The following is a 12,081-nucleotide window of genomic DNA, read 5'->3' as shown; positions in this document are numbered from 1 at the left end:
TAATTTCGATTATTGTTATTTTTCAACCCTGACCCGGCGCGGAGGGGAGGAAGCGGCGTCGGGGCGGGGAGGCTCTCCCGGTTATTTATTCTGTGCCCCCGCAGAGGTGTCTCCTCCGGCCGCCGGCTCACCATGATGTTTCGAGACCAGGTCGGCGTGTTGGCCGGCTGGTTCAAGGGCTGGAACGAGTGCGAGCAGACTGTTGCGCTGCTCTCGCTGCTTAAACGCGTTAGTCGGACCCAAGCTCGCTTCCTCCAGCTCTGCCTGGAGCACTCCCTGGCAGACTGCACCGAGCTCCACATTCTCGAAGGGGAGGCCAACAACCCTGGTGAGTGTTATTTGCTGCAGCTCCTTCTCAGACGGTGCTCTCACGCAGGCAAAATTAAATACAAAACCACAGAAAACCCACCCGAGGGAAAAGGTCGGGAGCCAGGGCTCCCCAGCCTGATCGCGTTTGCAGCTTCTCTCATTACATTTTTGTTTTGCAAACGGCTGATGGCTGATTTCAGTTTGGTTTTTCACAGCAAACTACTCTGGTCTATGGCGTGGTGTAACTACGGGAGCATGAATGATTGGAGGGGTTTTTTATCTCCCCTCTCCCTCTCTTCCCCCCCCCCCCCCCCCCTTCCTCCTTCCATGCAGTTTCCTGTGAAATAAGTAAGTCAGGTCACGTAGAGTCTGGATTTTCTAGGCTTCTTTTGGACAACGTGGCTTGCTTTGCGTTCTGCAGCATGCAGAAGCAGTCCATCGCTACCTTAAGCGAACTGTTATTTTCTAAAGGCTTGGGCAGCTGGGTTATACCATTTTTATTTAATTTTATTTTTTTTTAAGTGTAGGAATTCCTATTTCATAATTCAGATCCTGTTTGGACGCATTTTTTTCCCTGCGGCTCTGAATACCCCCCTTGTGTTTCAGTGGAGCGCTAAGAAAATGCGAGTAGCCTGCTGTGTATTACTGAACATACAGGGTGCATTACAGAGGACGTGCGTGGCTACGAAAGTGTATTTCGGGTTTATTTATACCCCATTACAAGTGACTCAACTCCGCAGAAGTAATTGGAGTTGGAACAGGATGAAAATGGCACGAGGGATGTGCGAATGGCGCTGCGTGCTAACGCGTTTGTTTATGGGTGTGTGTGCACTGCAAACATGTATGTTCCCAAGTGTGTGTGCGCAGATGTACGTGGGGATGCGAGTTGCTTTAGGCAGAGTTTCTGAAATGCTGAAATGAAAGTAGGGAAGGCAGAATCTGCCTTGAAGTGCATAGTTCTGTTTCCCCAACCCCTCCAAACAAAACAGCAGCAAAAGAAGGCACAGCAACTCCCCATCTCCGTTGAAAAGCATCCCTTTTGTTTAAAACCCCAGGGGGTGGGGGAGATATGCTGGGAGTTCTCACTTCTGGGGCTGTGTGTGTGGAAGCAGTGCAGGGAGCATTTTGCGACAGGGGGGAAATCTTGTGGGTTTGGGAATCTCGCGGGCTGGTGGCGGCCGGATCCTGAGCGGAGTCCTGGATCCTGAACAGAGCCCCTGGTGTGGATGGGGCGGGAGGAATGCAGGGTCCTTCTCCAGCTGTTCCCTATTAGAGCTCTGAGCCGGCAGGATTTGGCAGCTGCCTTGTGCTGCCATTTGATGACAAGGTCCAGCGCAGTGCCGTGTTCCACTGAGGACAGATTTAAGTCCTTCTGCAGGAAACCAAGCTGGGGGCTGCTCCGGTGCGAAGGGATCGGGGCTGGCTACGGGGGAGCGAGGCTGGAATTGGCCGTTCCCTTATATAGCTCACAGGAATGAGAAGGAGGAATGCTGCCGAGTGTGTCTGGGCGCAATACTGCTGGTTTTATAAACAGCTGAAGGGCCAAACCTCATCCATTTGGGTGGGGAGGCCCCGGGGGGGGCAGGGAGGGAGCATGCTCTCTAAACTCAGCTGCTCTGGGATAGATTTGCAGCTTCCCATTGCTGGCTTTAGCACAAGGTTGCTGCGATTACTGCTGCAAGTCAGTGTGAGCAGCCCATTTCAAATTTGGTATTTTTTTATCAGTATTGTGATTTCTCATTCACGTTGTGGTTTTGGCAGTAGCCGTGTCCCCTGGTCATTAGAGGTGTGATTTACCTGCTGACTGCAGAAAAGATGAATTACGAAGGGAAACAGTGTCTTGAAGCCTTCCCAAATACAAAGTCATGTATGGCTGCCTGTGTGGTGGCATTCACTCCGTATAAGCCAGGGTGGAAACCAAGGGTTGGGCTCTTTCCATCTCCACTCATCCGAGCAATCCCTGCTTGCCCCTGTAATCCCACTGACCTTACTTGGCACAAGGATTTCTCCTGCAAGCAAAGCTCAGCACCCAGCCTCCCGCCTGTCCCTTAATGCATTTGCAGAGCTGCTTGCACTTCACCTGATGTTTCTTCCAAAACCGAGCTGTTCCTCCAGGGCGTTTGTAACTCTGATAGCAAAACCTGGGTCTATTGGGTTGTTCTTTTTCACCAGACACCCCTCTGTATGGCTTTCCCATGAGATGGACGTACCTATGCATCCTGCAGAGAAGGACGTACTTTTCTGAGCTGAGCAGTTCTCCTTGCAGTGGAGGGAAACATAGCTGAGATTTGCAACCAAGAACTCTTAGAAAAACTGCTTTTGTCTCCAGTGTTAACACTTCCTTCTTGTTAAAACCACCTGTATTTCTCAAATCGCTCCTGTTTGGCACTCATTTTGCAGCCTGGCATTTTTTGCTTGCCTGGCAGTGGAATCACACCAGGTTGTTCTGAAAAGCAGAGGCATAATCTAACCTTGTGTTACTCTTCACTGTTTTTATCCTGTTGTTTGCGTAACTGATTTGGGCTTGATTCTCTCCCAGGCTGGGGGCTGAGGTGGCTTGTGTTACATTTTCCTGCAGTTTACTGGCTTGGAAATGGTAGCTCCCTGCTTGAAGGTACCCCACCAGCGTCCTTGTAGATGCTGGGGATGCAGCAATGGTGGTGTGTGAAGGACTGTGGGGTGACAGCGTTGTGCAGCCTAAATGGGATGTAGGAGCTGGCTGTAAGACATGAGGGTCTTCACCTTCAGTGGAGGAATGGGTGAAATGTTCTGTCTGGCAAGGGGTGTCACTGTGATTTAATTACCACCAGTCTGAATGCAACGTGCTGGTCTGATTTGCTGGAGGAAGTGTCCAGATTGACTTAACAGTGGGTTAGGCGAGTTGTTTTATATGTGAAGCACCTGGTGCTTGCCCCAACAAGGTTGGGCCTTTGGGAAGACTTGAATGTATCACAAGTTCGCAGCCATTAGAAGGAGGGAGCAGCCCTACTGTGTTCCTTGGTGGATGGGCACCATCCTTGGCAGTATCATTACCAACAAATGGGGTCAAGAGGGGCCTCAAAAGGAGCATGAAATCCCCACTAGCTAGTGGAGCTGGGCTCATGAGCTGTTAGGTGTGTGTAGACCAGGCATGGAGGAAAAACTCTGAACAAAGGTGCCCAGCTAGTTCTTGCCTGGTAGACTCCACATGAAAGGTCTGCTGTATGGCAGATGAGGTGGGGAATACATCAAGGAAAAAAAATAACTCTTTTTAGCAGTTAATTGACATGGAGAAGCAAGTATATTTATTTTGAAAGAGTTCCATCTTTTTTCCAACTGGGATGTTATTTTTTATAATGATAGCCCTCCTAGTTAGCATTGAAAACCCAGTGTGGTTCTGCTATGAACCCTCAGAAAGCCCTGAGGACCCTCCTGCTTCTGTGGTACTTTGGGTACCTGCTCAAGCATGGAGGGGTGGATATAACCACATTGCCCTCCGCAGATGAGAGGCATCTTGCAGAAATCTACACTGGTGTCTCAAGAGCACACTGGAGATTTGGTGACTACATATAGGGTGTGGGGCTGTGCAGATGACTGCGAGACCACCTGCAATCTGTAGTGCACTTAAAAGGTGTTGCTTGATTATAAAGGTAAAATAGAAGTGAGAAGCAACCATCGGAGGAAATCTGTATATGTTGTTTCATCAGCTGAGGTGTACAGCTTGTAGTTATTCTGTGTGGCGGCTATGAGTAGCCTCGCAGAGCTTTAATGGTTTAGCTGGTGAAGAATGTGGGTTGCTGCTAATTCAGTTTGAGCACAAATGGCTTGGCCTGCCATGGATGGAGAAGAATATTGAAACCATATTATCCCTGCACAGAAATAGAAGTTTCAGGTATTACATAGTGCTATTTAAAAGCCTGCTATAACTTCCTTCCTTCCTTCCAGCCTGGCCTCGCTGGGCAGCTTCGGTCCCAGCTGCTTGGAGCCGTCAGGACGTGGCGACCTTCTCCAAGCCACCGCTAAAGGTCAGGCAGGAGTGCCCCTGGGTGGGAGCAGAACCTGTGCTGCCGGCTGGGGCTGAGGCTGAGGCACCGAGAGGCACCAGGCATGGCCACCCCGCAGGGTACAGACCCCATGAGGAGATGTGGGGTCCATAGGCTCTTGGCGTTGAGTGCAGGATGTGCTTCTGATTTCACCTGCTTGGGCATCCCCTCTCTGATGGCCAGAGGTGTGACTGGAGATGTTTTTCTGGAGTAGTCCCACATCCAGACCCACCAGTCCTGCCGTGGGAGCTGCCATGGCTTCCTCACTCCTGTGGTCTCTGCTGGCTGACAGAGATGCCTGAAGTCTCCTGTGGGTCCTCTGGGCATCCAGATACCCACCTGCACTGATAGTAGCAGAGTGACAACTTTAAGCTCCTGGTCTTGAAGCTTTCTTTGCCCTGTGCACAGGACATTAACCACTTCACATGTTAAGGCTAAAGTCTTTATTTTGTTTCAGCAGGCTGTCAAGTTTCACAATGAGAACATCAAAATGACCTAGGTTTCCTGTCCTGGGAAGGACTGGCCGGAGGAAGAGACAAGGGTTGTAGAGAGCTGTAATGTCTTTAATTAGACCAAGTGATACAGCTGGAAAAATGGCCAAGCACAAAGGTGCGCCAGCTCAAAGGAGAGCTTGTGTGGTTGTGGTTTCTTCTTTTATTTTTTTTCCCAACTGTACCAGCTGGTCTGTTAAAAGGTATTACATGTTCCTCACTTCTTGTATCCTTGGGTCGTTGTGGCTCCAAGCCTTATGACTGTGGATGCCACCCTGGTTGCAGATAGTCTCTCAGCTCATTGGGAGGCTGCTACCCCTTCACCGTGCAGTGACCCCCACTGATGGAAAAGTCATCCCAGTGCCCAGTTTGAAAGTGGTTCCCATTTTTTTTCTTTGTTTTCCTTGGCTTGCTGGTGCATTGCAGTGCTGAGCTGTAGCATAAGTGCCCCTGGGCTGTGCAAGAGCTGGGCTATCCCGTGGCAGGGACCGGAGGAGTGAGTAGGCATACTAGGAGGAGGATGGTGGGATTAGGAGCTAATCCATCTGCTCAGTGAGAGCAATAGGAAGTTCTGAGTGCAAAGCTGGATGTTGGTATCATGTGGTCCCTTTCCACACTTGTCCCTGCCTGAACAGGGGTGTGAGCAGCCCTCCCAGCTCTGCACATTAAAAATCATGAGCTGGGACTCTTAAATGAAGAGATGGGCTGAGCTGTTGGACACTGGTTTCTTCTAATTTGCCTGTGTTTGCTTGAGCTGCTGCCATGCATCTTGCCCAGGTTTTGTTTGCAAACTTGAGGGCTAAAAGCTATCTGTGCTGTGCTCTTTGGAGAGCAGCAAGGGGACAGATGTAGTGGTACAGAGCAGTGTTAGCCAGGGGCTTTGAGCAAGGCTACACACTCAGTATTACCTTGCAATCCAAAGATAGTTTTGTTTTTAAAGATGCTTTTCAGAGTAGCTGTGGGAAGCACTGCAGGCCAGTGTTTGGCTCTCACTTGCCCTGGCTGGAGGCAGGCCTATGGCGCAGCGTGAAGAAGGCTCCCCTTCACTCTCGCCCTGCTGCTGGAAACCTAGAGGAGACGCCTCTGGGCTTGTGTTTAACTCTTCTGTATCTTCTCCTGTTTGCTTAGAAATGCCTTCCCTCGCGGTTCCTGGCACGCGTCCCTCGCAGTCGGAGGAGGAGGGAGAAGCTCTCCGTGGCTCGCTCCCAAAGCACCAGCAGTACGAACAGTGAGGTCTCTCCCATGGGGCAGAGCTAAAAGGGCTGGGTCATGAGGTGGCTGGTGTGCCTCTTCCCAAAGGGCAGAGCTTGCTGGGGGAAACTGTTTTTAGGTAGCAGGGCTTAAAATGGGATGGAGGGAGGAAAAGGTTAACTAATGAGAGCAGTGTGGTTTGCTGCCTGGAGCATCGTATGGTGCAAACAGGTCTGCCCATGGGTGGGCTGCTTTCTCCTAGAGAGTTTTGCATGCTTTGTAGTGTCCTTTTAACCATTTTGTCATACAATGCAGGGCTCAGCAAGGGGCCCAATGCCAGGGTTAATTTCCCCACTGACTACAGTTGGGAAAAATCCCACCGGTGTCCATATAAAAGATGCAGAGATCACTTGATGCATCATCAGACCTGAGCAGAAGTTCTCTGCCTGGATCAGCTTGTCCCCACAGCAGTGAGTGTAGGGAGGTTGTATGTGAAGGGGAGGAACCACATGGGGCATTGTTGCCAATGTGTGGCAGTCATCAACCTGCCAAGGTACAGATTGATGGGAGAGGTCAACATTAGTTTTAGATCAGGAGCTGAATAAGAACCAACTGTAGAGCATCAGGTAAAATAATCTAGTTTGCAGTTACATTTGCTTCAAATGGAATTAATTGGATGAAGGGGGAAAGTGCTCTGCTCGCAGCTTTGGCTATTGCAGGTGCATGGTCATCTGCACAGTTATTTCCTTTGGTGTGCTGGACCTCAGCGTCTGAACGAAGCTGCATGCCTGACTTGCCACTTAGATTTTACGTGTTTGCATTTGGGTCGGTTGCTTTTAAAACAGTTGATGCTATGGTCAGCCAAAATTTCCTTGAAGCAGTTGGTGAAGGTTTCTGTGGATTAGATCAGCCACCCATCTTCTACAGTTTCTTGAGCTTTGGCCTTTCTTTTTCTTTCCATTAAAAAACACCTTTGCTTTCATGGGTCACAAATTAAATAACTTTTTACCAAGCTGGGAGTTATGTTTGTGGTCAGTGTAACTGAAATAGTAATTAGTGTGAGCACTTGCTTTATTTTAAGATGTGTTCGTCAGTGCTTTAGATCTCCAGCTTCGTGCTTGTGTCTAATGTTACTGCAGATAACTGTTTGGAGAAAGGGCACCCCTTGCACTAATGCTGCATCCAAACCCCAGGGGTCATTGCTGACAGCTCCTCAAGATTGGGTTGATCAGACGGAAGAGCTGATGTATTACAGTGGCTGCTGGGCTGTGTTTTGGGCTTACCACCTGATCGCTCCAGTCTTCTCACCACTTCTTGCATGGTGCCAAGTGAGTGTCGGAGACCATGGCAAAGCATAAGTCATCATGTCATAAGTCATCAACCCTTTCTGTCTGCAGAAATGCAGGAGTGGGCCTTGACACCAAGGATTTCAGCTGGGATGAGCCATTATATGAATTGTGTGCATGTGCCCTTTGTGTTTTCTTTCTATTTTCACTGAACAAACAAGGCCATTGCTATTTTACTAACTCTTGGTTATGCAGGAGCTGTTAAGCCTCTAAAAGAGGCAGCAAGCCCTCATACAGAGGATGCATGGGTTTGCATGCTAGCCCTTTTTCTCTTAAAAAATGGTGTGCCTATCTTTGCAGTCCTCTGGTCCTAAGAAGGAGACCCAGGGATTTTCCGAGGTCACTGCTGAGTGTGAGTTTGGCAATGGCAAACAGCGAAACCGGTGGCTTTCCATCTTGGCCCCTGTAGTCACAAATAAAGTGGAGCGAGCAGATCCATTCCTGACTTTCCACCTGTGCACTGCTTCCTCTTCTGCAGCAGATGTGTTAAATGGAAGGTCAGGATCTCATCAAAACAAGGTTGGGATTGTTTCCCTGTTGGAGAAGGTGATGCTGGCTTTTCTTTGGAAGGGATTTTATGGGCAGAGGGAGTTGCATTTTTGGCACATGGGGATACCAAGCTGGGTTTCTTTTCTCAGAGCAGAGAGCTGAGGTTGGTTTCACCCACTATGTGATGGCTGTGCAATTCAGTCTGCTCTGATTCTGAGTAAAGAGCAGAAAATGAGCTTGATCGGTGTGGGAGGACCAGTTCTGGAGGCAGTAACTCCATTTGCTTTGTACATGGTAGGTGTAACCTGTGTGTGGACAGGGCTTGGGCTTTTGCTAGCCTTTCTGTGCAGGAGACAAGCCCGTCTGTCTAAGCAAGAGGAGATGCAAGCGAAGGATTTATCAGCATTGATGTGTGATTCACAGCTTGCACTTTGTGTGTTTGCATGCAGTGGCTCCATGGCATGGTATGGTTGTATCAAAGATTTTGGTGAAGGTGTCAAGAGTTATAGCATGTTTTTTATGATCTGGCTGTATGCTTGCAGAGCTGTGTAGCACCTTCTTCAGAGCTCTTGTTTGGCATAACCAAAGGCTCTGATTGCTGCTGAAGTCTGTAGACTTCTTATCTTTGAGTGGAAAACAGGGTGATAATCATGTTTTTTTTTCTACTCTTAATAGTAGCTGTTGCCCTTTTCAGAGCTCTAATGCAGAAAACTGTCTTCTAATATATAAAAATAAGCCATGGGGCAGAAAGACTTTCTCCTGTTCCCAGTACCATGCTTCAAGAAACTCATGGTTGGTTTTGTGTTGCGAGTGTGGGACTTTCTGAGAGATACAGATGGATGGTGCTGGTGTTTCTGTTGCATCAAGGACTGAACCAGCTTGTGCCACAATCCCAGCAAGTCTTCCCTGATGCTTGCAGGAGCTGGACATGGCCCAGTGTGTTGAGCTATCATGCCTGAAGATACTATTTTACCTAAAGTAACGTTAATGTTGTGAGTGTCATCTGCAGGATTCAGCAGCTTTGCTCTGCTCTTTGCTTTCGAGCAAGGCAACCCTGCAGTGGAAGCACAGGGCGCTTTAAAAAGCTTTTTCTCTGTTACTGATCTTGCAAGTAATTAGTTCCAGATTTCTCTTTTCCTTTTCTTGCTCTCTTTTCTTTCTTTTGCTAGAACTTGCTTCAGACAAACCACAAACCTGCCTTACTTTTAACTACTTATTTCTCCTGCTCTTTTCCGACACTTTTGCCTGGTGAGGGTATGGGCATGAGCTTTAATTGTTGTTATAATTCAGTGGGTGAATAAAACAGCGTTTGACCAGGTTTAGCTTGAAATGCTTTAAAACTCTTTCCATTCCACTGTATTTTTCTTGTTATCTGTGTTTTCAAAAAAAAAACCCCACCCTTGAACCTCACAGTTCAGTTCTTATTTCTCAAGTGCTCAGGTTTTTCCCATTCCCCCCTTCCTTCTGCCCTCTGTCTGTAATGGGAAGTGAAGAAGGAAGAAAATCAGGAGACAAATGTAGAGGAAAAAACCCTCAACTTTTGTTGTGGAGAAACTTGGCTGATCTGACATTTGCAAGCAGAACATAGTGTTTCTGCAGTAGCTGTGGTCTATACTCGCACATTTCCCTGGTTTTCATAGTTTTCCTGTTGGGATAGTCCCTTTGTTTCTCATGCAGCATACCTCAGTGTGATTTTTCTGCCTTTTTCCCCTGTCTGTTCCCCGGTGTGTTCAAATTGCTCAGGGGCTCAGCTTGGTTCTGGTAGCTTGTATTTCTTTTAAATCTTACAGTTCCAAAGTGGATTACTAAAAAAAAACCAAAACACAACCAACAAAGTCCTCAGGCTGTTTCCCTCCAGATAATGCGAACATAGATGAAATGTAGAGTTAAAACTACCTGAGTGACCTTTTGAGATAAGAATTGTTACTGACTCATGGAATTATGTTAAGCTGATAAGAATTCTTTTAAAAAGAGGAGAGGGTTAAAAACCAAACCCTTCAGTAACCATAACAACTTACTCAGGAACGCAGAGGCAGCACACAGCTCCTTCCTGATGCTGGTGCTGGGGTCTCAAGGATGGCCCCATGGGGATCCCATCCACCAGCCAGCCCCTCAGGGGGTTCTTGGGAAGCCTCTCTGGAGCTGCCGGTTGGTGCTGTGAGGAGCGATGCCTGAGGTTATTTGGCTGTTCCTCTTGCTGTCAGCCCTCTGATTTTTATCATCTGCAGGGATTTTTAGCCAGACAGTTGTGCTGGGGCTCAGTGCTGTGCTGGTGAGTCTGGTGCTTTGGGTTTGGGCGTGGTGGGAGGGATGGGTTCAAGGGGTGGAGGTGCTGGGCACAGGAAGGGTGCTTTTGGGAGTGAAACAAGGATGCTTTTGATCAACCTTATTTAAGAAATGAGGAACAGGATAAAGAAGGCCCTTCCTCACCATTTCTGTGATGGCACAGCACAGCCCTTGCAGCTCTATGGGGAGCTGGGTCCCATCTCTGTGCCCTGGCAGAAGTGCCAGCTTCTGTTTCAGGTTATAACAGAGTCAGGAGTCTGCTGTGAGTATATGTATGCTTAAAGTCTTCCTTTGCCCAGCTGGGTCCTCCTTGGTGTGTTTGCATATGCTGTTCCTGGGATGCTGTCAAAGTAAAACAAAATTCACGCTTTTGCCATGGACTTGGTTACCTTCTGTTACCAGAGGTTGCTACTTAGAGCTGAAGAAAATTAAACATGAGCAATCAGTGTGGTTTTTTTAATTGCTACACTCTTCCTCCCCCATCGCTTTGCACTTGTATAACCTGCATGTTCCCCCCTTTCATGGAACGTGTGTGCCCGTGCTCATGGCTTGCAGGTTGGGGTGAGCCTAAAGGAAATCAAGCAAGAAGCAGCAGCTTGGAAAGCACAGAGACCCAGGAGGTCTGAAGGGAGAGGGATAGACTTGATAAACCAAGAAATACTCTAAATGTCTTAGAATTGGGTCTAGGGGAAAAAAAAAATGTTTATTTGAATACATACAAGTAGAAAGAGGCAAGGGTGTGCAGCAGAGTGTGTTCAGGAAATCAATTACTTAAACTTACTCGGATAAAAGAGTCATCGAGGCAGCATGAATTCTTTTAACAATAGCTCTTAGCACTGTGTAAAGGTGTCTTCTTGGACTGTGTGTGCTAACCTTTCATAACATTATTCTGAAGCAGTCAGTTGGACGCTGAATGCTTTTTGTAGCTGATGTCAAATCTCAGGCAGAGAGCGTTTATAAATAAAGGTGTCTGCTTGTATTCAGGCATACGTGGATAATAGCTGCTGTAATTCAGCTGTCCAGCTTGGCTACCTGGCTTTTATACATGACTGATGAGAGATTCCACTGAGAATGAGTTATTTAGAGGGATGGAGCTGCCAGAAGTGGTCTCTGTACTGATAAGTATAGCAAGTCTCTATCCCTGGGACAGGTGACTGGTGTTGCCTTCCTTCCACTGATGTCCCAGGTTTATATTTCACACAAAGCAAATGGTGCATTAATCAAACTTCTGTGTTGCAGTTATATTGGCAGGACTCTGCATTAATTTTCTGCAGGCTGCACTTGAATCTTTCACTTTGTCATATTTTTTTGGTTTTCTCCCCGCTTTTTTTTATGGGAGCAGGTAGACACTCTGAGATCTCTCTGAACAAGCGACAGCAGCTGGAGGGTCCTGCTTTCTCTATGGAGTGGAGGAATTTCATCAGAAGAGCTATTGTTTGACTGTTCTCAGGATTTTGGCAACTTTTGATTAACCTTACAGAAAGGGAAGGGTGCTCTTTGCTGGCTCTGAAATAATTGCAAAAATGTGGGCAGATGCTTTTGCATTGTTATAAGTTGATACTGGTTGGTAGTGGGGAAGTGTGGTGTGGGATTAAGCAATGAAGCAGCCCAAGTGCTTTAAATCCCTCCTAAAGACAGACTGGATGTGAGCGTTGATGTTCAGTTGTTTTCTGTTTTTAACATAGAAGTAGTTCATGTTTTTTCCCCTACCCTGAGCGCTCGGTACTCTCAGTGTGTAATACCTGGGGGTCCTGCCACACAAGAGGGACAGAACCCAGTCTGTGTTGCAGCCCAGCCCTGCTGAGGCTTTCGGCTTACCGTGCCCTGACTGAGATATGGCAGGTGGGGAAGGAAACCCTCCTCTAGCTCTGAAATGTGCCTGGGCTACCTGTGTGCAGGGCCCTTTCAATATTTATTTATCCCTGCGTTTATTTATTCCTATCCTGC

General features: G+C 47.8%; 1 protein-coding gene across 4 annotated transcripts in view; it reads left to right on the top strand.

Moving 5' to 3' along the window:
- The window catches only part of SAMD4A (sterile alpha motif domain containing 4A), a 101,351-nt gene that overhangs the window by 903 nt on the left and 88,367 nt on the right, over positions 1–12,081 (top strand). For all 4 annotated transcript variants that reach the window (XM_062618466.1, XM_062618464.1, XM_062618465.1 and 1 more), the window contains exon 2: positions 1–328. This exon is cut by the window's left edge and continues 265 nt beyond it. In XM_062618466.1, the coding sequence (XP_062474450.1) occupies positions 133–328 (196 nt within the window). In that variant the 5' untranslated portion in view covers positions 1–132. The remainder of the gene's footprint in view (positions 329–12,081) is intronic.

The sequence above is a fragment of the Pezoporus occidentalis genome, unplaced genomic scaffold (genome assembly GCF_034315485.1).
Source record: "Pezoporus occidentalis ecotype Australia unplaced genomic scaffold, CSIRO_AGI_Poc_V1 ctg200, whole genome shotgun sequence".
NCBI classification, from domain to species: Eukaryota; Metazoa; Chordata; class Aves; order Psittaciformes; family Psittacidae; genus Pezoporus; species Pezoporus occidentalis.
This window is presented reverse-complemented; position numbering and strand designations above follow the sequence as displayed.